Here is a 26306-nt window from a genome sequence, read left to right as displayed (position 1 = left end):
TTCAACAATTTTATGTTGTCAGGAAAACAACCCAGAGCTGCAGCCATAGACCTACAAACCAGATGACGAGTGAGGTCTGGACACCCCAGCCGTTATGCTCTTATATTATGCAGCCCAGCTAAGATACAGCAAGAATAACTGGTGATTCACGTATCAGAAAACTGCAGGTGCACAGACTTGGCAAGCACTTTGGCTCCCAAGAAACATACCATGGTGTCAGAACTCCTCTCCAGTGAAACGGGCCATGTATTTGTCCTGGAATGGGGGTGGGGGGGTTCATTGATAAAGCAGTGTTTACTCACTGTTGTGTCACGTATGACCCTGATAATCGGGAAGTCAGAATTCAACCCAGCATTTATGGAAGAGGACCTTTGGGAATGGTGGAAGCTGAGCTGCATGAACAACAGGGATCTGTACAAGAGGGAGGGCATCACATCTTTTTAACAGATCAAAATAGATTATCGGTGGGGGGCGTGCAGCTCCGTGGCTCCCGGCGAGCTGCTTTAATCCGACGTCTCAAACCTGCTCAAAGTCCCGTTTTCTCCACCAAAAGGACCGTGACAGACCCGAAACAACACTAGGGTCCTACATTGAAGCCCGCCGCAGCCGTAACCTGGAGAAACGCGGCTCAAGAGATGCGCCGGTCCAGACGCCTGGCCCAAGATGGCGGCGGGGCTCTGAGAGCTAAGTCCGGAGCCGGGAGGCCTGCCGAGTAGCGGAGGCAGCGGGAGGCCAGAGCCGCCGACCGGGACACAGCGCTCAACAGCCACTGGCCCAGAAACGAGGTAAGGACGGGAAGGGCATCGGCAAAGGTCCGGGGGGCACCCACGGAAGCAGAGGGCGCCAGAGGAGGGAAGGCCTGCTGTGCGAGCCGGCGCTCAGCCCGAGAGAGAGGTGAGGGTGCTCGGGGGCCCCGGGGACTGGCCCTGGAAGACGCGACACAGCGTGGCCCGTCCTGCACCGGAGGGACCCGCAACGCCTGGTAGTGTCTGGCCCACGTCGGTAGTGCAGAGGGTCGGGGCCTTGGAGAGCGGCCCCGGAGGCACAGAACGATGGGAGACGCCTGAAGTGACGGGGCTCGACATCGAGACACACACACACACAGGAGAAACGGCACTGCGGGAACAGGGCGGCCCAGGCAGCGGTAGGGGGGCGGGAACGGGAGCCGAGGCAGCGGTAGGGGGCGGGAACGGGGCAGGGGAGACACGGAGAGCGGGAGAGGGGGTGGGAACCGGCAAACAAGCATTTAAAAAAGCAAGCACTCACCTGGACTTCTTCCGGGTGCCTTCAATGCCGGAGCAGATTCGGGGGCGTTCCCGAGAAGAGGCTTTCGGCTGACGTAGCCAAAAGCCAAAAATTCTCGGGAACGCCCCCGAATCTGGTCCGAGATTGACGGGCACAGCCTTCTCCCAATGGCTAGCCTCCATTTATGGAGCTAGCCAATGGGAGGAGGGGGCTGTTACCCGACTCCAAACACAGCTCATAAGATTTTTTCCTAGCGCATGCATCGCTAGTCAAAACCTAAAAAATATGAGTGGCATTGTGATACTGTGAGCAGGTGATATACATTAAGTATGTAAACAGTCTAAAGAATATGGTACAGGAAAGGGACTGTTTTCTGGCTATTAATGTGTAAACATTATGTAAGGGTTTCATTATGAACTGTTTGCTAAAAGCAATGTTTTATGTGCATTAGGTGAAACACTGATTGTGGAGAAATTTATAGACATTGTCCTGAGGAAGATGGCCATCATCATCAAAAGCTTCCGAAACGCGTCAACGCATTACAGAAGGGTTAAATTTGGAGTGGTCAGCAAATAGTTGGGTATAAGGAATGAAATCTTCCCAATGTTGTCAACAAAGTGTCCAAATTAACAACATTAAGACAAAGTCCATTGTCTTGTCCCATATTTCTCCTATTCTATACTAGGTGGTTTTAACATGTATTGTGTAGGGTTTTAATGAAATGTTATACTGATGTATGTTTTTAATAGAAAATAAAAGTATATATTTTTATATAAACTATGTTTTTTCCTTTGCTGAGTATTTCCCAAACAAAAAGTTGATAGCTTCTAATTGAGTGAGAGATCTTGACTGAATGAGGTGACTGTTTGAACTTGAGACCATTTGACCTCCCAAAAGGAAATTTTTTACTTAACAGTACCTTCCAGTAAGCAAAGAGTAGGCACGGTAACAGGACGTCCCACTTACATCTCATGAGTTCGGTGAGACCCTTGATCATGCCCTTCAAGATCTGGGTGAACCTTTCTACCAGACCATTACCTTGGGGGTGGTAAACTTGTCAGTAACTCCACACTCCTTCCAAAGAGATGTCATACTTCGAGATGAAGTTGGTCCCCCTGTTAGAAACCTCCTCTCTGGGGAACCCCACAAGTGAAAAGATCCCCATTAACGCCCGGCACACCACTGGCGCCGTCGTCCTGAGAGGGATTGCGTCCGGCTTCCGGGTGGCATGGTGACCAAGACGTACCTGTTGCCCACAGCGGTCTTGGGATCCAGTGCCCCACAATATCCATCCATACCCTTTCAAAGGGTATCCCAACAATGGGGAACGGTGCGGCCAAGGTTACAGTGAGGCATTGTGGCGGTGCTCTCTGCGGTGCCAAGGCTTCGGCGTGAAGCGAGGCGGTGCCCACAGGTCGCAGTGGAAACAGCAGTGTCAACAGGCATGGTCAGTGAGACCAAGGTTGCGTAGCGGCGGTGCCTTCAGGACATGGAATCAGCAGCGGCTTAGTAGAAGTCGTCGAGCTGCTGTTCCTCTGATGCAGCACAAAACACACAGTCCCCAGTGCTGCGGGCAGAAGAGCTTGAAGTCTTGTACCTCAAGCCCTTGGAGAGATTCACAAATTAGGTTGCAGAAAGTCCAGTCCAGGCCTTTCCCTGCCCAAGACAGAAGCATGAGATGAAAGGGTAGAGAGGCCTTCAAGGGAAATACTTCATAAGAGAGATCAGTTGTTCGATATGTTTGTGGGATAAAATTAAATACCCAATGTATCAATCATATGGTTCAATGTACACAATCGATTTAGGAAACACATAAAAACATGTAAACGTATAAACAACAAAACACAAAGGTGTATCAAAAGAAGAATTTTATCAAAGATTTCATTAAGTCAGCAGTAAATCAAAAAAGCAGGTAAGGAGATGCTGATATGAAAAGCATAGTGGCAGAAAATCAATAATACAGCAAAACCTAGAAAGGACATCTATCTCAAAACAAGAAGTGAGTTAAACACTGTGGAGATAAGATGTGGGTCGACGTTTCGGTCTCTCTACAACAAAATTATCGAGACCATCTTCAGGACTGTTTTCATTAAAACACTGCTGTGAGCTGTGCTGTAATCTGTAACATAAATATTAACATATTACAACTCTATTCTATTTAAAAACCATTACTCCATACACCCATGTGACAGACCTAACTACAAAAAAACGTGACTTTGAGAGAGCTAGACATGACTAACAATATATAAACAGATGTAGACTACATGAATACAAAACTGACTTAAAGTCGACAAGCACTGTATATATAATACAGAACTATATAACATATTTCTGCATTGTGACATTTTTTAAGGAAACAGACATTGAGCAAAAATTCATAATTCACGATGAGCTCATATTTTCAAACTTATTATATGGATCTTAGAGGAGCTTGTCTTTATGTTAGGGTAGTAACTCTCAACAGATAGAGTGCAAATTGGTTGCATAGTTGATTGAGGTAACACGAATAGTCAAGTCATCTAATGGTATGTCTAAAAATCAGATATTGACTAGTACATCAAAAGTATGTCCTTATCTTAATCAGGAAAGCCTAAAGAGATAAGATTGTGATGGCTAGAGCAGGTACGTTACATACACTGATTATCGAGTAATGTAGATGTTTCACAAACGTACCTAGATTTGAATGAGATACCACAATGTTGGTCTAAAAGTAAAATCGGGCGTGGGGCACCGAACGGGAACCTGCATAGAAAAACCACGTACTTAGTGTACATATCGTGGCAGAGAATTGCAAAGAGTAGCACATAGTATAGAGAAATTACCTACACAAGAAAAGTTGAATGCGGCTCAAAAATGCTGGTGGTTCAATTCTGGATGGCAGATCGCCTAAAGAGTTAGGTCTGAATACACAAGGAGACCAACTGTTAGTATAGTGTGGCTCTGAAAATTGTGATGATTATTTATAACCTTGATTGAACCCACCTCTATGGTATAGAATATATGGACCAAGGATCCTTTTTAACATATAAAATCTGTGTCCATCGATTTAGGAATCTATAAAAGAAAGGACCTACTCAGTAACACATAAGCCTTAAAGAACAATGTCAAGCTGAATGGGACGCTCAATCGAGCATAAATACCTTGTAGGCAAGCGCAGTTATCCAAAAGTGATTACTGGGCGATTGGACGTTAATCACTTTTGGATAACTGCGCTTGCCTACAAGGTATTTATGCTCGAGGTGGGTTCAATCAAGGTTATAAATAATCATCACAATTTTCAGAGCCACACTATACTAACAGTTGGTCTCCTTGTGTATTCAGACCTAACTCTTTAGGCGATCTGCCATCCAGAATTGAACCACCAGCATTTTTGAGCCGCATTCAACTTTTCTTGTGTAGGTAATTTCTCTATACTATGTGCTACTCTTTGCAATTCTCTGCCACGATATGTACACTAAGTACGTGGTTTTTCTATGCAGGTTCCCGTTCGGTGCCCCACGCCCGATTTTACTTTTAGACCAACATTGTGGTATCTCATTCAAATCTAGGTACGTTTGTGAAACATCTACATTACTCGATAATCAGTGTATGTAACGTACCTGCTCTAGCCATCACAATCTTATCTCTTTAGGCTTTCCTGATTAAGATAAGGACATACTTTTGATGTACTAGTCAATATCTGATTTTTAGACATACCATTAGATGACTTGACTATTCGTGTTACCTCAATCAACTATGCAACCAATTTGCACTCTATCTGTTGAGAGTTACTACCCTAACATAAAGACAAGCTCCTCTAAGATCCATATAATAAGTTTGAAAATATGAGCTCATCGTGAATTATGAATTTTTGCTCAATGTCTGTTTCCTTAAAAAATGTCACAATGCAGAAATATGTTATATAGTTCTGTATTATATATACAGTGCTTGTCGACTTTAAGTCAGTTTTGTATTCATGTAGTCTACATCTGTTTATATATTGTTAGTCATGTCTAGCTCTCTCAAAGTCACGTTTTTTTGTAGTTAGGTCGGTCACATGGGTGTATGGAGTAATGGTTTTTAAATAGAATAGAGTTGTAATATGTTAATATTTATGTTACAGATTACAGCACAGCTCACAGCAGTGTTTTAATGAAAACAGTCCTGAAGATGGTCTCGATAATTTTGTTGTAGAGAGACCGAAACGTCGACCCACATCTTATCTCCACAGTGTTTAACTCACTTCTTGTTTTGAGATAGATGTCCTTTCTAGGTTTTGCTGTATTATTGATTTTCTGCCACTATGCTTTTCATATCAGCATCTCCTTACCTGCTTTTTTGATTTACTGCTGACTTAATGAAATCTTTGATAAAATTCTTCTTTTGATACACCTTTGTGTTTTGTTGTTTATACGTTTACATGTTTTTATGTGTTTCCTAAATCGATTGTGTACATTGAACCATATGATTGATACATTGGGTATTTAATTTTATCCCACAAACATATCGAACAACTGATCTCTCTTATGAAGTATTTCCCTTGAAGGCCTCTCTACCCTTTCATTTGAATTACCCAAGCCCTCAAGGGTATAACTGGGTTCCTCACTCTCTGTTAATCCAAGACAGAAGCAGCCACTGCAAGTCAGCCCAGCAAAGCACACAGCAAAGTGGTAGTTCCTCCTCACAGCTTCTCCAGTTCTTCTTGGCAGTCTTCTTGATTCAGATGAGTTCTAAAGTTCAGGGGTCTGGGACCCAGTATTTATGCCAAAAAATCCTTTGATCTTTCAGGCAAAGGGTGTCTGTGCCCCGCCAGAACCAGTTGGGCCTTCTCAGATGTGAATTCCTGCCAGGAGGTGTAGACCGCATTTGTCAGAGGCAGACTAGGCCCTTTGAGGTGCACGGAAATCTCCTTCCCCCATCGTAGCCCAGGTCTATTCAGCCCTTTCCTGACTTACCTAGACTATCTGGAGCCCCTCCGGCGCTCCAGCCTGCTGTCATCCAAAACCCAGACTGGCAATCCACATTCCAGCAGAGGCACACGGGATGACTGAGCAAGAAAATACCCACTTACTAAAAGTGGCATTTTCAAACGAAAAATGTAAAAATCACCTTCACTAAAAGATGCATCTTTAGATTCTGAGTTCAGGCATAATACATTTTTTCTTACCGAATTCCCTGGGCTAGTTAGGTTTATAAGATGTTATAAACAACCCTCCCATTCTATCCAATGTGAAACTGGTAGCACTGCAATAGTGAAAACACGAAATTGGCTTCCCACAGGTCTTAAACAGCACTTCAGGCTCTGGCATCTCAACAATAAGGAAGGGCAACATTATTTAGTACAAAATACCTTGAGAGTAGCAGAAGCAGAGAATGGAGGTCAAAAGTTAAAGGTGAAATACTGTAACTGAGCAGAGCTCAGGGAGACTCAATCTCATGACGTGTGGCAAGAAATCTGAGGTATGGTGGCTCGGGAAGGGAACTCTGAGGTCTCTACCGCGATTGGCTGAAATTTGGATGTTAAAAATGAGGCTGCAAGGTTCCTTAACTAAGTTTTATTTTCTATGGTGATATTTTATTACAGCCATTTCTTTGGTTACTGTGGAACTCCCACAGTGACGACTGAGAAGATTCAAGCATGAGAATCTATAAAAGACACAACACTGGAGAAAGTTAGGTATTTCGTTATGTGGTAGACATTCTGGCGTGGTGCACCAAAAACAAAATATTTTTAAACAAGCATTGGTATAGCCAATAGGTCTCGCCTTTGGGACTTTAGAAGTGTTTAGCCATGCAGCTCATTATGCTCGGTGCTGTGCAGTCAGGAATTGAAGAGCTATACAATTACTACACACTGGGTCATGCAGTCCGAGTCTGGAATACATGCTTGCCTCAGGAATCCTTTGACAAATTCCAAGGCTTTTTAACTAAACGTATACTCGCCACCTACGCACTGCACTCTGAGATCTCACATGTACCACAAGTGCACTGCAGTCAGACATGTCTCAGGCACAACTGTGCACTTTACTCAGATGTCCAACTTTCAGAAATGTCACAAGAACCGGCAACATGCCATAATGTGAAAAAATCCTAAAACTAATGCCCTGCCATTGCAAATGCCATAAGAAGACATGACAAGATGGCTGACTGATTAAACACTCTCTGTTGGCATCTGCTTTACATGCTTGGGCAGTTTGTAGGCCCTTCTTGTATTACAAGGAACGCACAGAGGTCCTAGACAGTAGGTACTCTGAAAGCATGGAAGGCATGGGTAATAAGTTTAAAAAATATTTTCTGGCACATACCATCACCTGGTAAAGCAATAGCCCAAAAATATGCAAAGAACAATATAAAAGGCTAATGAAGTTAAAATTCATGGGATTTGAAAAACGGGAGTACCTTACATGCACATATTGTCTGAATTGTTTAAAAAAAAAGTGTCAAGTTAGGGTGACGAAATGGTGCACATGAAATTTGTGTGCCAATAGTGAGGGTAAGGCCACACTGATGCAATGCACCTATAACATTGTGCCAATTCCTAAAAATAATGTCCAATGACTACGTATGATTTATGCATTTGTATGGTGTAAAGTTTGCACATGGTTAAGTTATTAAATACCTGCCTTGCTTTAGGAGCACCCCACCTTTAAAAAGAGAAGTAGCCCGTAAAATATGTACCTGAAGTGCTGTTAACAAGACTGTCTATATTTGTGTTTGGTATATGGTTATGTGCAATTAAAACACTGTTTTGTGTTATGCTTCTTAGCAACATGCTTGTGCGACATATTAAGGAGAGTGTGCTTGTAACTTTGTTGCTATATATTTATATTGTAATTCTCGCATTCAGGTGATAAAATGTGGCGTAATGACCGGAGCTGTGTACCTTGGAGCCTGAGAACCAGGTTTGAGTTTCGGCATCTGCTCAACATCCTGTGATTCTGGGCAAAACACAAGCTCTCTGTGGTTACCAAAAATGAACGTGCCCTGTAACTGGTACTCATGTAAAGCGCTCTAATACCTTTGGGTCGAGTTCGCGCAATATAGAATTGCAAAAAAATTATAATAATTAGTCAAAAAGACAGGCTGACGGGGGGCGTGGCTTGTCGGGCGAAGATGGCGATCGCAGCCTTGTAGAGCTCCCGCCGGCCCGGACTTAATCCGTTCATTTATCCTGGCCCCCGAGCCCGCAGTTGGTACCTGGTGACTGGCATCGGTTCAGTAGAGTGCCCTGCCTTCTCCGGTGTCTTGATCCTGCGATTTCATCTCTTCTGAGACCCAGAGGCGGCGACGGCGACGTGCGGCCTGGTGACCGGCTGGGAACCGGGGACCTCGAGTTTCGAGACGCCCAGTGGCGGTTGCGGGCGCGCGGGTGGAGGTGGCATCCACTGCGCAGCTCTTGACCCAGCTCTGCAGCTCCAGTTGCCCACGGATCGCGGAGGTGCCATACATTCCTACGCCTTGGGAGGACACTTGTAGGCGACGAGGCGTGGTGGAGGCCTGTCCCGCCCTTGTGAAGCCTGGATCTCGAGTTTCGCGACTTCGGGACCGTGCTGGCCTGCCTCCTTCCTCCTTGGGGACTCCTGCGCCGGCGTTCCATTCCGGGGCCTGGGGCCTCCAGCGCTCGTAGCAGCTCCCGAGGGATTACCGGGACTCGTCGTGGGTGGTGCCCGCCCCGCCCGGTGTGAGGTCCCGTCGAGCCTGAGATCGGCCATGACCAGGGCTGGTGGAGGCGGCCCGCCTAAGCATGGCCCTATCGATAAATTCACGGGGCCTAGTGGTAGCTCCGGGGCAGCTGGCGGCAGTGGCGGACCTGGGCCGGACAATGCAACGATCCTTGCTGCCATCACCCAATCCCGGGACATGCTTGATGCTAAAATCGGGGCGGTAGGAGCGGACGTTACACTGCTGCGCCAAGACCACCGCAATGCGGTGGAGCGGATCACCGAGACCGAATCTCGAATCACGGTGACCGAAACAGACATTAGTGCCCTGAAGAAGAGGATGGCGGAGGTGGAGTGTGTCCAGAAGACCCTAGCGGCCCGGGTGGAGGATGCCGAAGGGCGCGCACGGAGGAACAACCTCCGCTTCATCGGTTTTCCGGAGCGGTGCGAGAAGGATGACATGGAGCGGTTCTTGACCCAGTGGCTGGAGAGCTGGCTCCCCGAAGGGGCACTGTCCACGTGCTTTGTGATTGAGAGGGCGCACAGGGCCCTGACTCAGCGGCCGCCGGAGGGTGAGCGTCCTCGGCCTGTTATCGCCTGGCTGTTGAACTACCACGACCGCGATGTCATACTGCGGGAGGCGAGGAACAAAGGCTCGCTCACCTATGAAAATCATACCATAATGATCTTTCCAGATTACACGAAACTGGTGCAGCAGCAGAGACAATCCTTTGTGGCCACTAAGGCCAAGTTGCGAGGCCTGAAGCTCCAATACTCCCTCCTGTACCCGGCCCGCCTGCGAGTGGTGTACCAATCCCGGACACATTTCTTTGATTCGCCCGAGGAGGTGTTCCGTTGGACCGACGAAGCAGTAAGACTCAGGCCGCATGCCCAGCCGGGGCTGGACCCGGGCAGATCCCAGGGATCGTCGCTGGAGCGGACGAACCGCCCGAACTGAAAGGGACGACACCGGAGGTCTAGATCGCGGAAGCGATCGGCCTCCGCCAGTGCAACGCAGACTGATGGCGCGAGGGACTCGGAACACTCTGATGCTGGCAGCTGAACTTTGATGGGGACTGGACCTTGTTTTTGCCGGGTAGTGTGTTGCCCTACATCGCGATGGATCGGCTGGTGAGACTGTTCTACTGTGACTTTATTCATGCCAGTCAATATACGTCTGAGGCATCCTATGACTCTTGGTGGGAACGCTGTGGGGCTCTGGAGGCGCCTTGTATGGGCCTCAGACCCTCACAAGTGTGGGTGTTGTTGGGGGGGTGGTGAGTGTGTGATGATCGGGTGTTGGGATCCATTGGTATGGTGGGCCCTGGGTCCTCCGTCTTGGACCCGGGTCTCTCCATGCCGCGACAGATACTTCAATGTTCTATGAGGTATTGGGGTGGGGGGAGCGGGGCGAGGGGGGGGGGTGTTGTTCTGTTGCTGATGTTTGGGGTGGCTTGGGCTCGGGGTGGACTGCTGGGCTTTGGGGTTGGGGGGGTGGGACCACACGTGTATATTGCTGCTGAGTTTGTTGGTTGGTGGGGTGCACCGGGGTGGTGCGGAGGGCCAGGTGATGGGTACTGTTTTGATGATGGCTGATCATACCACTGTGTCTCCTCACAAGGCCATTTGTGTTGTGACGTGGAATGTGAGAGGGATCCTGGATAAAATCAAACGTGGGGCTGTGTTACGCTGGGGGAAAAGGGAGACGGTGGATGTGCTGCTGCTTCAGGAGACCCATATGCTGGGTTCCAAGGTCCTTAGCCTCCAGAGGTTCGGCTTCCAGCAGGTGTACCATGCGGGCTTTACGAGGGGCTCACGGGGGGTGGCTATCTTGGTCCATCGCAGGGTGGCGTATGTACATGAAAAGCAATGGATTGACCCTCAGGGCCGATACGTTTTCATCAACGGCCTGCTGGGTACTGAGCAGGTGGTTTTTGGTAGCGTGTATGCCCCCCCTCCCTTGCAGTGGGCCTTGTCTGAGAGACTGTTTGCGTTGTGGGACGAGATTCCAGATGTGCTGACCATGGTAGGGGGTGATTGGAACGAGGTTATGGATGTGGGCTTGGATCGCCAGAGGCGGGTGCCGGTTGTTGTGGATCCCCCCCTGCTGCTGCTCCCACTAGATTGCGTGCAACAGTGGATAGTCTGGGTTGGGTTGATGTTTGGCGCCACTTTCATCCCGCTGCGCGTGAATTCACGTATGTGTCGGCGGTGCATGGGTCCTTCTCGAGACTTGATTATTTGTTTGTGCCTGGTGCCGGTCTGAGCCGAGTCAGTGATGCTGCGATACTCCCGAGGTCTGTCTGACCACTCCCCAGTTATGGCTACCATAGCCCTCCCCTCAAAGAGACAGCCGTTTCGATGGCGGATGTCGTCGTGGCATTTGCAGCAGCCCGAGTATGTGCATCACCTGCGTGAGGCGATTGATCATTATTGGAGAGAGAACCTAGTGGGAGATGTGGATGCAATGGTGGTGTGGGAGGCGCTGAAACTCATGTTGCGGGGGGTTGATATCGCTTGGTGTGTGGCTGCACGGCGGAAGCATCGGGAGGCCATTGTGGCTGCCGCGTGGAGGAGTTGGAGCAGCGTGGCCGGGATGGGGGCGACGAGGATGCGGTACGGCAGCTCCTGCAGGCCCAACAGTCGTACGCCTCGGTCCTATATGATGAAGCTAGACAGGCGTGGCTCGCCACGCGTAGCAGGGTTTATCAGTGGGGCGACAAGTCCTGTACCATGCTTCACAGGTTGTGCCAGGAAGACCGTCACCCAGGCCCTCGTCACCAGCCGACTGGACTACGGCAACGCACTCTACGCCGGAACCACCGCCAAGATCCAGAAGAGACTCCAGCGCATCCAGAACGCCTCAGCCAAACTCATCCTCGACATCCCACGACACAGCCACATCTCCGGACACCCGAGAGACCTGCACTGGCTCCCGGTCAACAAGAGAATCACCTTCCGCCTCCTTACCCACGCACACAAAGCTCTCCACGACCAAGGCCCGAGCTACCTCAACAACCGAATCAACTTCTACGCTCCCAAACGCCACCTCCGATCCGCCAGCCACGCCCTCGCCGCCGTCCCACGCATCCGCAGAGCCACTACAGGAGGAAGGTCCTTCTCCTACCTGGCCGCCAAGACCTGGAACTCCCTCCCGGCCGACCCGCGCCTGACCCAAGACCACCTCTCCTTCAGGAAGAAGCTCAAGACCTGGCTGTTCGAGCAGTAGCGCCCCCCCCCCCCAAAGCGCCTCGAGACCCTACGGGTAGGTAGTGCGCTCTATAAATGTCTTTGATTGATTGATTGATTGCCAGGCGACCTTTCAGCCCCTTGTGTTGCCGGGTCTTACAGCGGAAGACGGTTCGGTTATGACAGACCCAGACATGCTCGCAGCTAGCTTTGCCCACTATTATGAGACGCAGTACGCCTCCCGTGACCACCTGGAGACGGGAGAGATCTCCGCCTATCTTGACGACCTGCTGCCGCAGGCCGTCACCGATGAGACCAGGGCTGCTCTGGACGCCCCGCTCACAGCTGAGGAACTCGGGGAGGCCCTGGGTCAACTGAATACTGGGAAGGCGCCGCCCGAGCGGCTACCCGTGCGAATTCTATAAAAAGTTCCACCTCCAACTGGGGCCTCATTATAGGCGCGCACTGGAGGCGGCGCGGACCCAAGGGGAATTGCCGCCGGACTGGCGCCATGCCGAGATCGTGGTTTTCTTGAAGCCGGGCAGGGCACCGGACAGGCACGACTCATACCGGCCCATTTCCCTTTTAAATATCGAGGCTAAAATTCTGGCTAAGGCCTTGGCGAACCGATTGCTGCCCCTTATTGCTGACCTGGTCCATCCCGACCAGGCCGGATTCATGCCCCGTAGTGCCACTCGTCATAATATTCGGCGGGCGCAGGCGGCGGTTGATGCCATGGGTGCTCGAGATGAGCAGGCGGCACTCCTGCTGGCGGATATGGACAGAGCCTTTGACTCTGTAAGCTGGGCATACCTGTTTACTCTGTTAGCCCGCCTTAACCTAGGCCCGGTGTTCTTGTCGTACCTACGCTTGCTCTACACTAATGTTACGGCTTCGGTCCGAGTGGCCGGGGCTACCTCTGGGCGCTTTCACATAGGTCGGGGCACTCGGCAGGGTTGCCCTCTGTCCCCGTACCTGTTCGCCCTTGCTATGGAGCCCCTGGCGTCCCGGGTGCGGGCAGATGCCCAGCTGCGCGGATTTGTCTGGAACGATGACCTGGTGGATAGGATTGCGCTGTATGCGGATGATGTCCTCTTCTTTCTCACCAACCTACAACGCTCGGGTCCCCGGGTTCTGGAGGTCATGCGCGTCTTTGGCGAGGTCTCTGGTCTTCGACTCAACCTCCATAAATCGACCCTGTGGGTGCTGGGCGGCGGAGTTGTAACTGACCCTTGGGCTGAGGGATTGCGGGTGGCGACAGATGGCCTGAAATATTTGGGCATTTTCCTATCGGAGTCGCGTGTCGTGGCTTGGGCTCGTGGCGTCCTGCCAGTGTGGGAGCGGGTCCAGGCTGATGTCAAGACTTGGTCCAGGATGCCGCTCACTATCTTTGGGCGGTCGGCCATCTTTAAGATGGTGGCGCTTCCGCGTCTCCTGTACCAACTTCAGAATTTCCCGTACCCTATCGGCCAGCAGTGGTTTCGTCAAGTTAACTCTGTGCTGGGTCGTTTCTTATGGGATGGCGGTGCGGCCAGGGTGGCGTTGAAGACATGCTTTTTGTCTACGTATTGTGGTGGCCTGGCCACCTCGGACCTCCTCTCCTACTACCAGGCTTCCCAACTACTTATTCTTAATGAATGGTGGTACGGCGATAGGGGGGGATCCGGCGTATGCCTTGGAACGATCGCTCATGGGTGATCGTACGCTTCACACCATTCTGTATTCGGCCCGCCTGCGCCGTGTGTTGCCGTCAGTTACCAGAGTGGTCTTTGCTGTGTGGCGGCAGACCCTGCGCCGCATGGGCTGGTGGGGCAAGTTAACGGCCGAGACGCCACTTTGGCATAATGGTTTGCTCCCGGAGCTGGCGGCCCTGACCGGTTTTGAGGGCTGGGAAGCCATAGGTCTTACGCAACTGGGCCAGGTCATGTCCGGCACCACCCTTAAATCCTTTGAGGAACTCCGTGCAGAGTTCCAAATGCCTCAGTCCCAGTTCTTCCGTTTCTTACAGCTGCGACATGCCCTCACTCCGAGCATCGCCGGCCTGGACTCCCTACCGGAATTCAGTCCAGTTGAGGCAAAGGTGTTTATGGGGGATCTGGGGGACAGAAAGGTTTCCAGGATATATCAGACGTTGGTCATTCACTGCTCCTCTACCCTACACTCTCTTCGGGCGGCATGGGAGGTGGACATTGGCCCTCTCGATGAGGACGATTGGAGGGAGGCGCTAGAATCCCCACGTGGAAACGCCATTGCTGTCCGGCTCCGACTCATCCAATTTAAATACTTGCATCGCGCCTACTATACTCGCGAACGGCTGTGGAGAGCTGGGTTGATTGCATCCCCGGAATGCTTGCGCTGTGGAGCGGTGTCTGGGTCCCTGATACATACTGTGTGGTCGTGTGGCCGGCTGGCTGGGTTCTGGAGGGGTGTGTGGAGTTGTCTGTCCGAGGTCCTGGGTTGGGACCTTCCCCGTACCCATCGGCTGGGATTATTGCACATCATGGAGGGGATTGGGGGAAACGTATATAAGCGCCATTTGTTGCTCTTGGGGCTTGTTGTGGCTAAGCGGGATCTGGCCCGGGCGTGGAAAGCGGTGAGGGCCCCCCCCCCCTGTCTGCATGGAAAGCTGGGCTGGATTATTTCATGGGTCTGGAAAGGCCGATCTTTGAAGCGAGGGGCTGCCCGCGCAAACACTACAAAATATGGAAGCGATGGGCCGACTACCGGGGTCTGTCCCTGGATCCCCCGGCGGAGCGAGAGGAGGACATTTGACTACAGTGACATTGTTGGCCCGAAGCAGTGACGCTCTGGTTGCACTGCACCTGCACATTTTATTCTATTGCTGTATGTACACGTGTGGTTGGGGGGGTTGGGGGGGATTTTTGGGGCTGGGGGGGTCGGAGTTGAGGGATAGGGTGGGCGAAAGGGGGGTTTCTATACTGAGCCTATTCTTGAGTCTGTTTAATCATTACCTACGTGATTTACTGTATCGATATTGTCGTGGTGATCTTCAGTCTAGGGGACGCCACGTTCTTATTGCTAATTTGCTCAATAAAATTGGTTGTGAAAAAAAAAAAAAAAAAAGACAGGCCGACAGCATGCAAGCTGATTAGTAAGCACGGAGACTTTTTTGAATTGGCAGTGAAAATGGTGCGTTAAGGAGAGGGAGGGGTAATGGAGGAGAGCCTCTGGTTAAGAACTGAAAGCAGAAGCAGACACAACTATAAAGATTGCTACCGCTGGCTCTTCTACACAACATATGGGTCTTGTTTGGTCATGTGAAACGCTGCCTGTTTTTTCGATCTTATCTAGGTTTGTAATATGAAGCATTCTGTTTAAATTACAGATCTCAAATTGGAAAAGAAGCATGAAAGTAATAATTTTAAATAATAGCGATTGACAAAAGAGACGCAGAGCTCTGTATAGGTGCCTTTGTGCAATTTGAATGGGGTGGAAGGTTTGAAACAAGCTGCAAAGTAAACAACCAAGCGGTGTTATGGTTCACACTTCACGATACAAGTAGGAAAGTCTTCAAACCCAAAATGTGTTACGGTAGAGAAAGAAAACAGTCGATCGGCAGATACTCTAAGTGGATTGTGAAAACGAAAATTAGAGTAAAAGCGACACATTCTTTTACAAAAGAGACAAAGCCAATAACTGGTACCTTTGGGAGATTGGAAAGGAGACAGCAGCTAGATGGAGTGCAGGGTTGTTTAAAAATCCTGTCTAAATGTCGGAGTGAGAATGCATTTGAGGGTAAATGTAAAGCAACACGCTGATAGAGTCACAAGTACAGATCCCAACTCAAAACAAAAGCCATTGTGCAATACAAAGGAGACAGTAGGCAAATGCAAAGCGTAGCGGTTTCACAATGAGGTCCAAAACTCAGTGCAAAATGCTTTGAAGGAATAAATACAAGCTTGATAGGAAAGGGAAGCCCGGCAAGAGAGCTGCGCTTATTAAAAAACAAGGGAGGGCGTGCAAAATGCTCTGAAGGAATAAATACAAGCGTGATAGGGAAGGGAAGCCCGGCAAGAGAGCTGTGCTAATTAAAAAAAACAAGGGAGGGCGAAGGTGAGAACGAGAGCAGAGGAATGTCAACAAGCAAGCGCTGCCACGATAATTGAAAACAAATGGCCCCTGTGCACCGCTGCTCGCTCCCGCAAGGTGGATGCAAGCACAAGGAGTGTACTAAAAGTGCAGACCGATTTCTAAAGGTCCTCCCCTAGAGCAGTGCTTGCGCGCTGCGCTAGGCTCCATCTAAAAATTAAATCAACTATCCTTCTATATCTTCAGCCTCAAAACATGGTTTCAGACACTTCCGCTGGAGGTCAAGCAGCTCAAGGCAAAGAGAAAACAGGGTACATTCCCCAATGCCACATTCCTGAGCTCTGCACCTTTTCAAGTGGTATTTGCTTTTTTCAAGTGGTATTTGCTCTCTACACACAACATTCATTTGGACATGGAGGGAAAATGGAAGGGAGAAACAAAACTGTTCTCTAGACCAGAGTGTGTGCAGCTGTGTCACGTAGGACTGGACACCCAAGTTCAAGTGGTGTAATTACTGATCAGATGGGGCCACCTCTCAACTGGTCATCTCTGCTTCATTAATTTGGCCAAAGCTGCACCAGTATTGCAGCAACATGAGTGGGGATACATCTTGCACAGTCAATATTTTATAGATGGATCCAACATGGTGTAGAGGAATGCACTGCTGCAGGTCATGGTATGAGTAATGTGGGCTCAATTAAATTTACAAAAGCGCCCCTTTACGGTGCTAGTTTAAAGACAAAACATGTTTGCTATAATCTTTTCGTCCTTAACCCTTCCACTTTTTCTTCCCCCATACTTCCCTCTCCTTGTTTCCCCCCACATTCCACTGTATTTGGTATGCCCCGTTTAGAACCTTTTATGTGGAAAATGTATCTTAAATAAAGCTGGACTTACTTATACTCATTGACTACTCATCACCACTTTATCTTTAATAATGGCAACTAGAATGGGATGCTGTGCAGAGTGGGCTGTAGGTCTCCCCCAGCGGTATATATATTCTCACCTTCCACCTCTCATCAGCGTTGCTGCTTTCAGAACATATCTTGATTTTTTTTTTTTTTTTTTAAAAATATATTTTTATTGCAGGAATCAGTAAATCAATACAGTATCGACCAGCATTGTGTTATGAACGACATTTACAACAGAAAGCCCACTGACCCCCCTCCATAACGTTTGTACACAGCCAATTAGCCCATATCCCTGGGGTCGGGCTGCAAATAAGCTGGGGTCAGTAGAATGCTGGAGCTGGTCCGGATAACACACTGTCCGTCTTCTGCTTTTCTAAACAAACCCAAAACCCCCACAGTAAACCCCCCCCTCAAACTGCCCATTAACTGCGGAACCCTCCCCCCCCCCCCCCCCCACCATCAGCGCCAGGGAGCTCATCAACATAGGATCCATTGCTTGACCCACGGGGAAGGTAATAGTGCTATCAATGCTAATGTTTATCGGGACTCGGGGCGAGTTGCCTCATCACAATCGGAGTCGCTGGGGGTACAATAATCTGAGGGCCTGCACCAGCGTTTCCCACTCTAACGCGGCCTCCTGCGCCTTCTCGTTACCCTGCCTCCAAGCCAGCTGGTATCTTAGCGCGCTCTCACCCGCCGCCCACTTCAAAAGCTCACTGTGCCATCTGCTGCCTGCCGGACCAGCCCGTGCCTTCCAGTTCCTGGTCACCTCTCGCTTAGCAAGTAGGAGCCCCAGGTCAATGAATTTACTGGAGATTTTATTCCGGGGGGTATGGGGGAACCAGTGCAAGAGCCCTACCGCCACATCGAATGATAAATGCCTCCCCGTCACCTCCTCTAAGGTCGCCGCTACCTCCTGCCAGTAGGACGTCAGTCCTGGACAGGCCCATAGCATGTGTAAAAGGTCCGCCTCCTGAGCCGGGCACCTAGGGCATTCCGCTGAAGCCGTGGCAAAATAACGCCTGATCTTTACCGGGGTCAGGTACGCTCTGTGGAGAACATAATAGTGGACCAGTTGGAAACGGGCGCTGCGTGTACCCTTCCAGGCACGCCTCACCAGCTGGGCCCAGGTCGTCTCCGGTATCTCCCTACCAATGTCCTCTTCCCAGCGGGATTTCAATGTGGTGAGAGGAACCAACCCCTCGGTAATCAACCTGCCGTAGAGGCAAGTGACCGCCTTCACCGTGCCCGCCGACATCATCACGTACTGGCATACCTGAGACAATTGGGGTTCCTCTAGCCCGTTCTGCCAGTGCGCCTGGATCGCTCGCACAATGGCCGAATGCAGCAGAAAGTCGCCCCTGGAGATCCCAAAGCGGTCAATGAGATCCTGAAAGGACAAGAGCGCTCCGTCCTCATACAGGTCCCCGACGAGCTGTAAACCTGAGTCCTCCCAGTCCGCCAATCGTGACCAATCCCCTCCGTGGGGGAGGGCCGTCAGCATCCCCAACGGTATTTCAGGTGCATATGGTTTCCGTAAGTGGCCTCTAGCGTGAGCCCGGTTCCAGCACAGTCGGATAGTCCGCTCCTCCATCGATAGGTCCCGTAGGACCAAGCGTTGTCGCAGCGCGATAAAGGAGAGGATGTGCCTGGCCATACCCGTCCCCCTTCCGTCTTCCGGGCCTCTAAATTCCCTGGCTATCTCCTGGGTGTAGGTCTGGAGCTGTGCCGCCAGATAGTACTTCTCGAAATCCGGCACAGCAAGCCCCCCCTCGTCCTTTGGCCTCATCAGGGTGTTGAGGGCCACCCGCCGCCGGCCCGTTCCCCAGAGGAACCCGACCACCATAGAACGCAGGCGACGAAACGTGGCCGGTGGGACCCAGATCGGCAAGGTTCGGAAGTAATACAATAGCCGGGGGAGCGCCACCATTTTGAGCAGGGCAATACGTCCCGCCACTGAGAGCGGCAGCGTGGCCCAGAAGTCCATGCAGCCTCGGAGCGCTCGCATGCAACGGGCAATGTTCCCATCTAGGAGGTCGGGTTGGTCATGATACACAAATACCCCGAGGTATTTAAAGCAGTCGGGCTCCCACCTGATCTCCTTACTTAGCGTAGGAGCGGGGGTGCCCCTGCGCATTGGGAAGAGGCAGGTCTTAGACCAGTTCACTTGGAGACCCGAGACTGCTCCGAACTCCGTTAGCGCTACTTCCGCTCCCCGCAAAGCGTCGACCGAATCCTCCAGGAAGAGCAACAGGTCGTCCGCATAGAGCGAGACATAATGCGGGCCCGCCGCCGTCCATAAGCCCGTGTAGTGGGCTCCCGAGCGGAGGTGCATCGCCAGCGGCTCTACCGCTAGTGCAAAAAGAAGCGGGGATAAGGAGCATCCCTGCCGCGTGCCCCGTTCCACCGGATATCGCGATGAAATCAAAGGACCCGATCTAACCCTGGCCGAAGCGGAAGCGTAGAGGACTGCAGTCCATTTGACAAATCCCTCCCCGAGGCCGAATCTCCGTAATACCGTGCATAGGTAGTCCCATTCCAGGCTATCAAAAGCCTTCTCCAGGTCTACCGACAAGACCACCGGGGACGGGGCTTCCACGAATGGTTCCCCAAGCAAGCGGAACAACCGTCGGATGTTCATAGTTGTATTCCGCCGTGGGATGAAACCAGCTTGGTCCTCATGTACTAGGGAACTCATATGTCCCAGCAGCCTCGAGGCTAAGATGCTGCTCAATATTTTGTAGTCCACCGTCAGCATGGATAGGGGACGGTAAGACCCCGGGTCGGACGAGTCCCGGCCCGGTTTGAGGAGAGGAACCACCAACGCCTCACACATCGAGCCAGGGAGACGACCCAACCTCTTCGCCTCCCTGTAGACCACTAGTAACCGAGGGGCCAAGAGGTCAGCGTAAGCTGCATAGAACTCCACTGGGAGGCCATCTAGGCCCGGGGTCTTGTTTCTCGCCATCCGTTTGATGGCCCCGCGGATCTCCCCTAAGTCGATATCGGATCCCAGGGTTTCAGCCACTTCCTGTCCCACTGTGCGGAGTTCCAGTGGGCTAAGATAGTTATCAAGCCGATCCGGGTCACGCGCGGAGCGACTACGGTACAAACTTTCGTAGTAATGCCGGAAGCAACTAAGAATCTCCGGTTGGGTGCAAACCTCGGTCCCATCTGCCCTACGCATATTTGTCGTTGTCTGGGACTGGCGCGTGGGGTTGGCCAACCACGCCAGCAACGCACTTGACCTGTCTCCCTCCGCAATAGACCGGACCGTATAGGCCTTATAATCAAAACAGCGGAGCCGCTCGACCTCCACCGCTACCCTCTCCCTCGCCTCTACCGTTTGCGTTTGCAATTCCGGGTGCCCGGGACGGCTAACCTCAAGTTCGCGGAGTGCCCGGTCCGCTGTATCTAAATCAGCCAGGATAACACGCCTCATGCCCACCTTCTTAGAGATACAGTAGCCCCTCACCACCACCTTAAAAGCGTCCCATTCGAACGCCCTAGTACTCGCGGAACCGCCGTTGGACGCAAAATAATCCGTGATTTTCTCCCCTAGGTCCGCCTTGAAGACACTGTCCTCGAGGATCTCGGGGCGCATCTTCCAGGTGGGTACTGCCGGCGTCCCGGGGAACCAGCGAACGTCCAGCAGGAGGGGGTTATGGTCCGAGATGGTCCGCGATAGGTACTCCGAACGGACCGCTGCCGAAACTAGTTCGGGCGAACCAAGAAAGCCATCTAGCCTGACATGTAGCTCATGGAGGCTCGAGAAGTATGAATAATCTCTAGTCGCGGGGTGATGCGCCCTCCAAATGTCCGTCAAACCCCAGCGGGTCTGCCAATCCTGACGACCCTTGGCCATACGCCGGACCGGGGAATCGGGGAGCGGGGGATGTGAGCGGTCCATGTCCACATCTACTACGGAGTTAAAGTCTCCCCCCAGCAGGAGGGGCCCGGCAAAAAAGTGGGCCAGCGAGCCCGATAACCCGGAAAGGAAGGCAGTCTGGTCAACATTAGGAGCATACACACAGCAAACGTTCAGATCCCTCCCTCCTAGGGTGCCTGAGATGGCCACGAAACGCCCCTCTGGGTCCAACACTGTCCTCGTGACCTGAAAGGGGACTCCTGCCCTAATCCATATTAGCGCCCCCCTGGCATAAGCAGAGTACGCCGTGGAGAAGACCTGCCCTCGCCACCTACGCTGAAGCGCCGCCCCTTCCGCCTTGTTCAGATGCGTTTCCTGCAGCAGCGCCATTTGCACTCCCCTACGCACTAAATAAGCATGGACCTTGTGACGCCTGGACATAGTGTGAAGCCCCCTCCCGTTCCAAGTAACACATTTCAAGTTAGCAACATCAGCCATTGTCCCATAGTGTTCTTGCACAGTCTTCCCGTTTGGGTCCCCCCAAAGAAAAAGCATCAATCCTCCCAGCGCTGATGGCGGCCATTTTCCCCAACCAAAACCAAACCACCCAAAAACCCGCAAGGCCCCCCCCCAACCACCCCAGAACAGGACCCAAACTGCACCATCTAGATCCCATCCAAACCTCAGAACATATCTTGATGTCCCTTAGGCACGCTCACTGGAGTTCGTCAAAGGCTGAGGAGGACCAGTGTTGGCTGTAGCGATCATTGAAGGTAGTTTATCCTTTCTGTTACTCAGCGCTTGGTTATTATCTAATGGACATCTTCCAGCCTGTGTGACTTGCGGAACTTTGGCAGATCTTAGAGGTTGACAGAGCTGCCTTATGAAACAGAGCTGTGCCAAAGGAGCTATTGCAGGCTTATCTCTAATCCTTCACAGAGCGTTCTGCATCCTCCTGGTTTCTCCATTCCATCACTTCCTTGTAAGGCATTTTCGGTGGTCCTGAAGGGAGGCGTTGGCTCTTCCTTCCATCAGGAGAGGTACTTCGTGCCACTCGCCTTGTCACCAGAGAAATAAGCGGATGATACTTTTGTTGAGGTGGTGTTGTACCCACCTTTGCACCAACACCAGTGAATCAGGACTGCAGGGGGGCAAACCTTAACATATCTGGGCATGTGCTTCATGAAGTCTGAATGTATTGGTTACACGTGAAAGGATAAGATAATGACTTCAGTGAAAGAAAATAGGAAATGGGTGGCCAGTAAAATGCAATGCTTTACCTACAGAATTGCAACCTTTTTGGAATGTGAGAAATGAAACATCATTGGAAGGAGACCTTGTCCTAAGATTGGTAAAAGTGGTACCTTCTTTAATGTTTTTGTCGAAGGTCACTTAGGGAGAAGGTTGACCAAAAAAAGAAACCGAGCAGACTACTAGTTCCCATATATGGACCCCTTAGTGGAAAGTAAGGTAAAAGACAGCCATGCATATAGTTTGAGTAACTAGTCTAAATATGTGCACAAAAACCCACTGCTACCAGCCAGTGTGCATCCTTGCCCTTGGGACAAAGGCGGGCTGGACATTGTAGGTCCCAGTAATACCTTAGGAGTCCATAACAAGTACATATTAGTTTTGGTCGATTATTGCTGTCACTGGACCTCATTAAAATTTGTCAGTAACACTAAAAACCGGCCAGATTTTTTTTGTCAGAGACCTTTGCCTTAGAAGGAATGCTGACCACCCTTATCACTGATAATGCGGTTCAGTTTTGCCCAGATGAGATGAGGAAATTAATTGCTGAATCATTCATTCAGCATGTTAAAACTCCATTGTATTGCCCTAAAGTCAATGGCTTCGTGGAATGATGCAACAGAATGATAAAAGAATCTATTCAATTGGCAGTTGCTGCAGTAAATTTCATGGTACAAACAGCTGAAGACATGCTACAGTCCTATCACCCTATTCCCAACAGCGTAATTGGGTTGTCTCCATTTGATAGAATGAGGGAAGAAAACTGGAGTCTAAATTAGTCACAAAAACGTTATTTGGTGACCAAACATTGGAGGAATATCAGGAACGCATAAAAGATCACACAGCAACAAAATAAGTACAAGAAAAAGGTATGACAATGAATGAGGTGCTAAAAAAACAAGAATGGAAGAAAGGGTAATGGGTGCTTGTCAAAAAAAAAAACCAACCAATAGTTATCCAATAACGCACAAGCTTTATTAAAGGGAAAGAATCACAGAGGTTAAACAGAGCGTGGAAATTTTGGACAACGGATGCATGTGGAGCATGGATAGACTGGTCAATTGCCCCTCAAGGTTCATATCCCAAGGGTGACTTTCCTTTCACATAAAAAACAAAGACTGTATGTACGATGCGAATGATCTCAGGAAAGGGAGTTCGCCAACATGTCAGAAAGACTGCATAATGTACTGAAGAGGTGGCTGCTCCTTTGATTACTATCTATAGGCATTTATTACAGCATCTCATCTTAATAAGTTGAGGTACAGTTTACTTTGTTTATCATGTTTTCAGCATAGTTTTCTTCAGAATTCTTCTCCTTTGATGTTATGTTATCATTTACCATGCTCCTTTTCGGTCATGAAGGGAGGTGTGTAATAATCTTTCTATCCACAGCCCTTCTGGTTTTTCTTCCCCAACTTCCCTCTCCTGGTTACCCTCATATTCCACTATATTTAGTATGCCCAGTTTAGAACCTTTATGTAGAGCTTAACTTAGATTGTAGAGAAAGCTTCTGTGAGCTGCAAGTTGAGACATTAAGGATGTTATCTGAAATAAAGCTGCACTTTCTTATATCATTGACTCCTTAGCATTTTATCTTCACATATGCTTAATCTTTGTTAGACAAATTATCAGATTGATGTGGGGGATGGGAAGGCATTTAATAGCATTAGAACCTATTAAAAAAAGGTAGAATGCTAGAATCAGCTTTCACAATAACATCTGAAAAATCAGTGTAGAACACTTTTAGTAATGTTCTACCAATCAAGCCCTCATCTCATGAAACCAATACGTTAATGCATATGCCTACATCAGTCTTAATTTACAGGGAACACACCGTATCTTACCTTCTTATCTAAAGGCCAGATACCTTTCTCGCTACGAGTAATTACTCCGCAGATTCATGCGATTCAGAAACTAATGCTATTGAGAAGTCAATCTCCAAGTTTTACCTACAAGTTTGGTTTCACAAAAGATTGGTCCTTTTATCTTGTAAAACCCACCACAGCATGCAACAGAATTACAGAAAATGGTGCAGTAGTCAGAATTGGTGTGGACTTTTTTTTATTTTTGATATTCAGTGTTATACCGTCTTTGTATGTTCTCTGATACAAACAAGATATAGATACAATAAGCGTGTGTAGTTTCATACATTTGGTTTCAGTGTCTCTATCAATAGTTTTTCCCCTTAAAAGGGGCCCATATTTCTAGATTGTTGTGTGCAGAAAACAGCTGGTCAGGTTTCTGTTGCATAGTCTGAAAGTTGCCAGTTCATATGTCATACAAAGACAAGTTTTGTCCTTCCTAGAGCATCCCGTACTGGAGAGTCACCTGAACTTTCAGCAGGTCCCTTGACCAAAAAAAAATAAAAAAATAATCCTTTAACGTCGAGATGGATACACACCATGAGACTAGTAAAAACATTAAGCGTTGAGGCATATGTGACACCAAAGAGAACATACTTGGAGCAATAATGAATAGACTTTCAAGTCTATGCCTTGGACTCAAAACATATTACCATAACGTTTTTTTTAGGAACACGTACATTTGACATCCAGAAATAGGATTTCAATCTACTTGAAATTTTTCATCACTGTTAAATTTTTACTGACAAACAACCATTAATTTAAAACATTGGACCTAATTTAGAGGTATTCATTCTCCAGAACAATCCTTCCACCTTTAAGCACTAAATTCTCATACCACCTACCCCTGTGGGACATGACCTCTTTAACACAACCAGCCCTTCAAGCCTATGTTCATATAAACTCACTTGGACCCCGTGTAATAAGTGACTCCACTTCTTTGTGTACATGGGAACCACATTAGTGAAGAGGCACCAGTTTGATAAAAGCAAAGTTACTGAATTTACAAACAAAATAAAGCTATCAAAACAACTTTAACCACCGTTTGTGAAATTAGTCACATAAAAGGATGTATTTACAGCGCAGGCAGACGGCATTTGTGATATGAAGAACCATTGTAGAACATTAAAATGACTAATAATGCTAGAGTAAAATCTGTCAGACTATATGTAATTTAGTGCACGATAAATGCAGACTGCTGAAGCAGGACAATTTAACACAAATTAAAATCTGTTTATAAAAGTTATCCCAAATAATTAAAAAGTTCTGATTAACCAAAACATTACAAGTGTTTTAAAAAAATATTTACGATCAAACACCTCCCCATAAAATCCACACCACTAATTGTTTAGACAGCCAAGTAGGGTTCAAATCCAAACCATACAGTAGTAGCAGCACATCTAAGTTTAACCAAAAGTCCCCATTGGCTATCGGGCTGCCAATTTTACACCTACCACTATAAAAACACTTTGAAACAAACACTCTTGAAGATAAAAAAAAGAATGATAAAGGTCCTTGTGAGATAATAAAGTCTGCAAGTATTGTGCAGTCCATGCACCAGCAATAACAATTGACAACTAACATTGTACAGTTGTGTGCTGTTGCCAGCTGTATACCCATTGACCACTAAAGGATTCCCGTGTATTAGTGGTCCAACATTAAAAACAAAAACATCCTTCCATTCTTGTGCAAATCGCATTTTTCTTGATGTGGATAGTTTGCTGAGCAGCGCATGTTTAAGTTACATTGATTAAAAACTGGAAGCATTTGGCTACGACTCATGGCATGCTTATTGCTGCAACAGGAATAAGCTAACCAGAGCTAATTATCGTGCAAGTATTTTTATAAGATTAGCACACATCTCAAAGAACTCTATTGTATGACTCCCGGGCCTTGGGACCAAATCTGCAGTGGAAGAGTCAACTGATGAGGTCACTGAAGAGGCAAGAGACCCGTCCAAGGATTTGCCTTGAAGATCACTTTCAGAATCATTCTTCTGACCCGATCGATAGTTGCTCACTGATCCCGATCGGCGAGGAGTAGTTGTTCCAGATTTTGTTTCGGTCACTTCATCTGTGGACAGAATGAAAAATGTAATATGAACGTTCACCTGTATCATTGCAGACATTTTATATTACAATTAATCGCACTGTTAAAATGGATACTCCCAACCTTCATATCAAATAAATTAAACCCTTCTACATAGACTAGTAATTTACTTTTTCTGAAGATTAAGTAGAAAACTACACAGCTGTGCTGACGTATCATTTGAAGCACTCGTAAGTTCTAA

At 48.9% G+C, this 26306-nt stretch overlaps 1 protein-coding gene across 1 annotated transcript in view; it reads right to left on the bottom strand.

Annotated features, from left to right (window-relative positions):
• Nucleotides 1–23107: 23107 nt before the first annotated feature.
• PRKAA1 (protein kinase AMP-activated catalytic subunit alpha 1) overlaps nucleotides 23108–26306 on the bottom strand; it is a 258046-nt gene continuing 254847 nt past the window's right edge. The window contains exon 9 of the mRNA XM_086960578.1: nucleotides 23108–26089. Within this exon, the coding sequence (XP_086816704.1) occupies nucleotides 25842–26089 (248 nt within the window). The 3' untranslated portion in view covers nucleotides 23108–25841. The remainder of the gene's footprint in view (nucleotides 26090–26306) is intronic.

The sequence above is a fragment of the Lissotriton vulgaris genome, chromosome 3_1 (assembly GCF_964263255.1).
Source record: "Lissotriton vulgaris chromosome 3_1, aLisVul1.2, whole genome shotgun sequence".
Taxonomy (NCBI): domain Eukaryota; kingdom Metazoa; phylum Chordata; class Amphibia; order Caudata; family Salamandridae; genus Lissotriton; species Lissotriton vulgaris.
The sequence above is the reverse complement of the archived record's forward strand: the minus strand, read 5'-3'. Positions and strand labels throughout refer to the sequence as shown.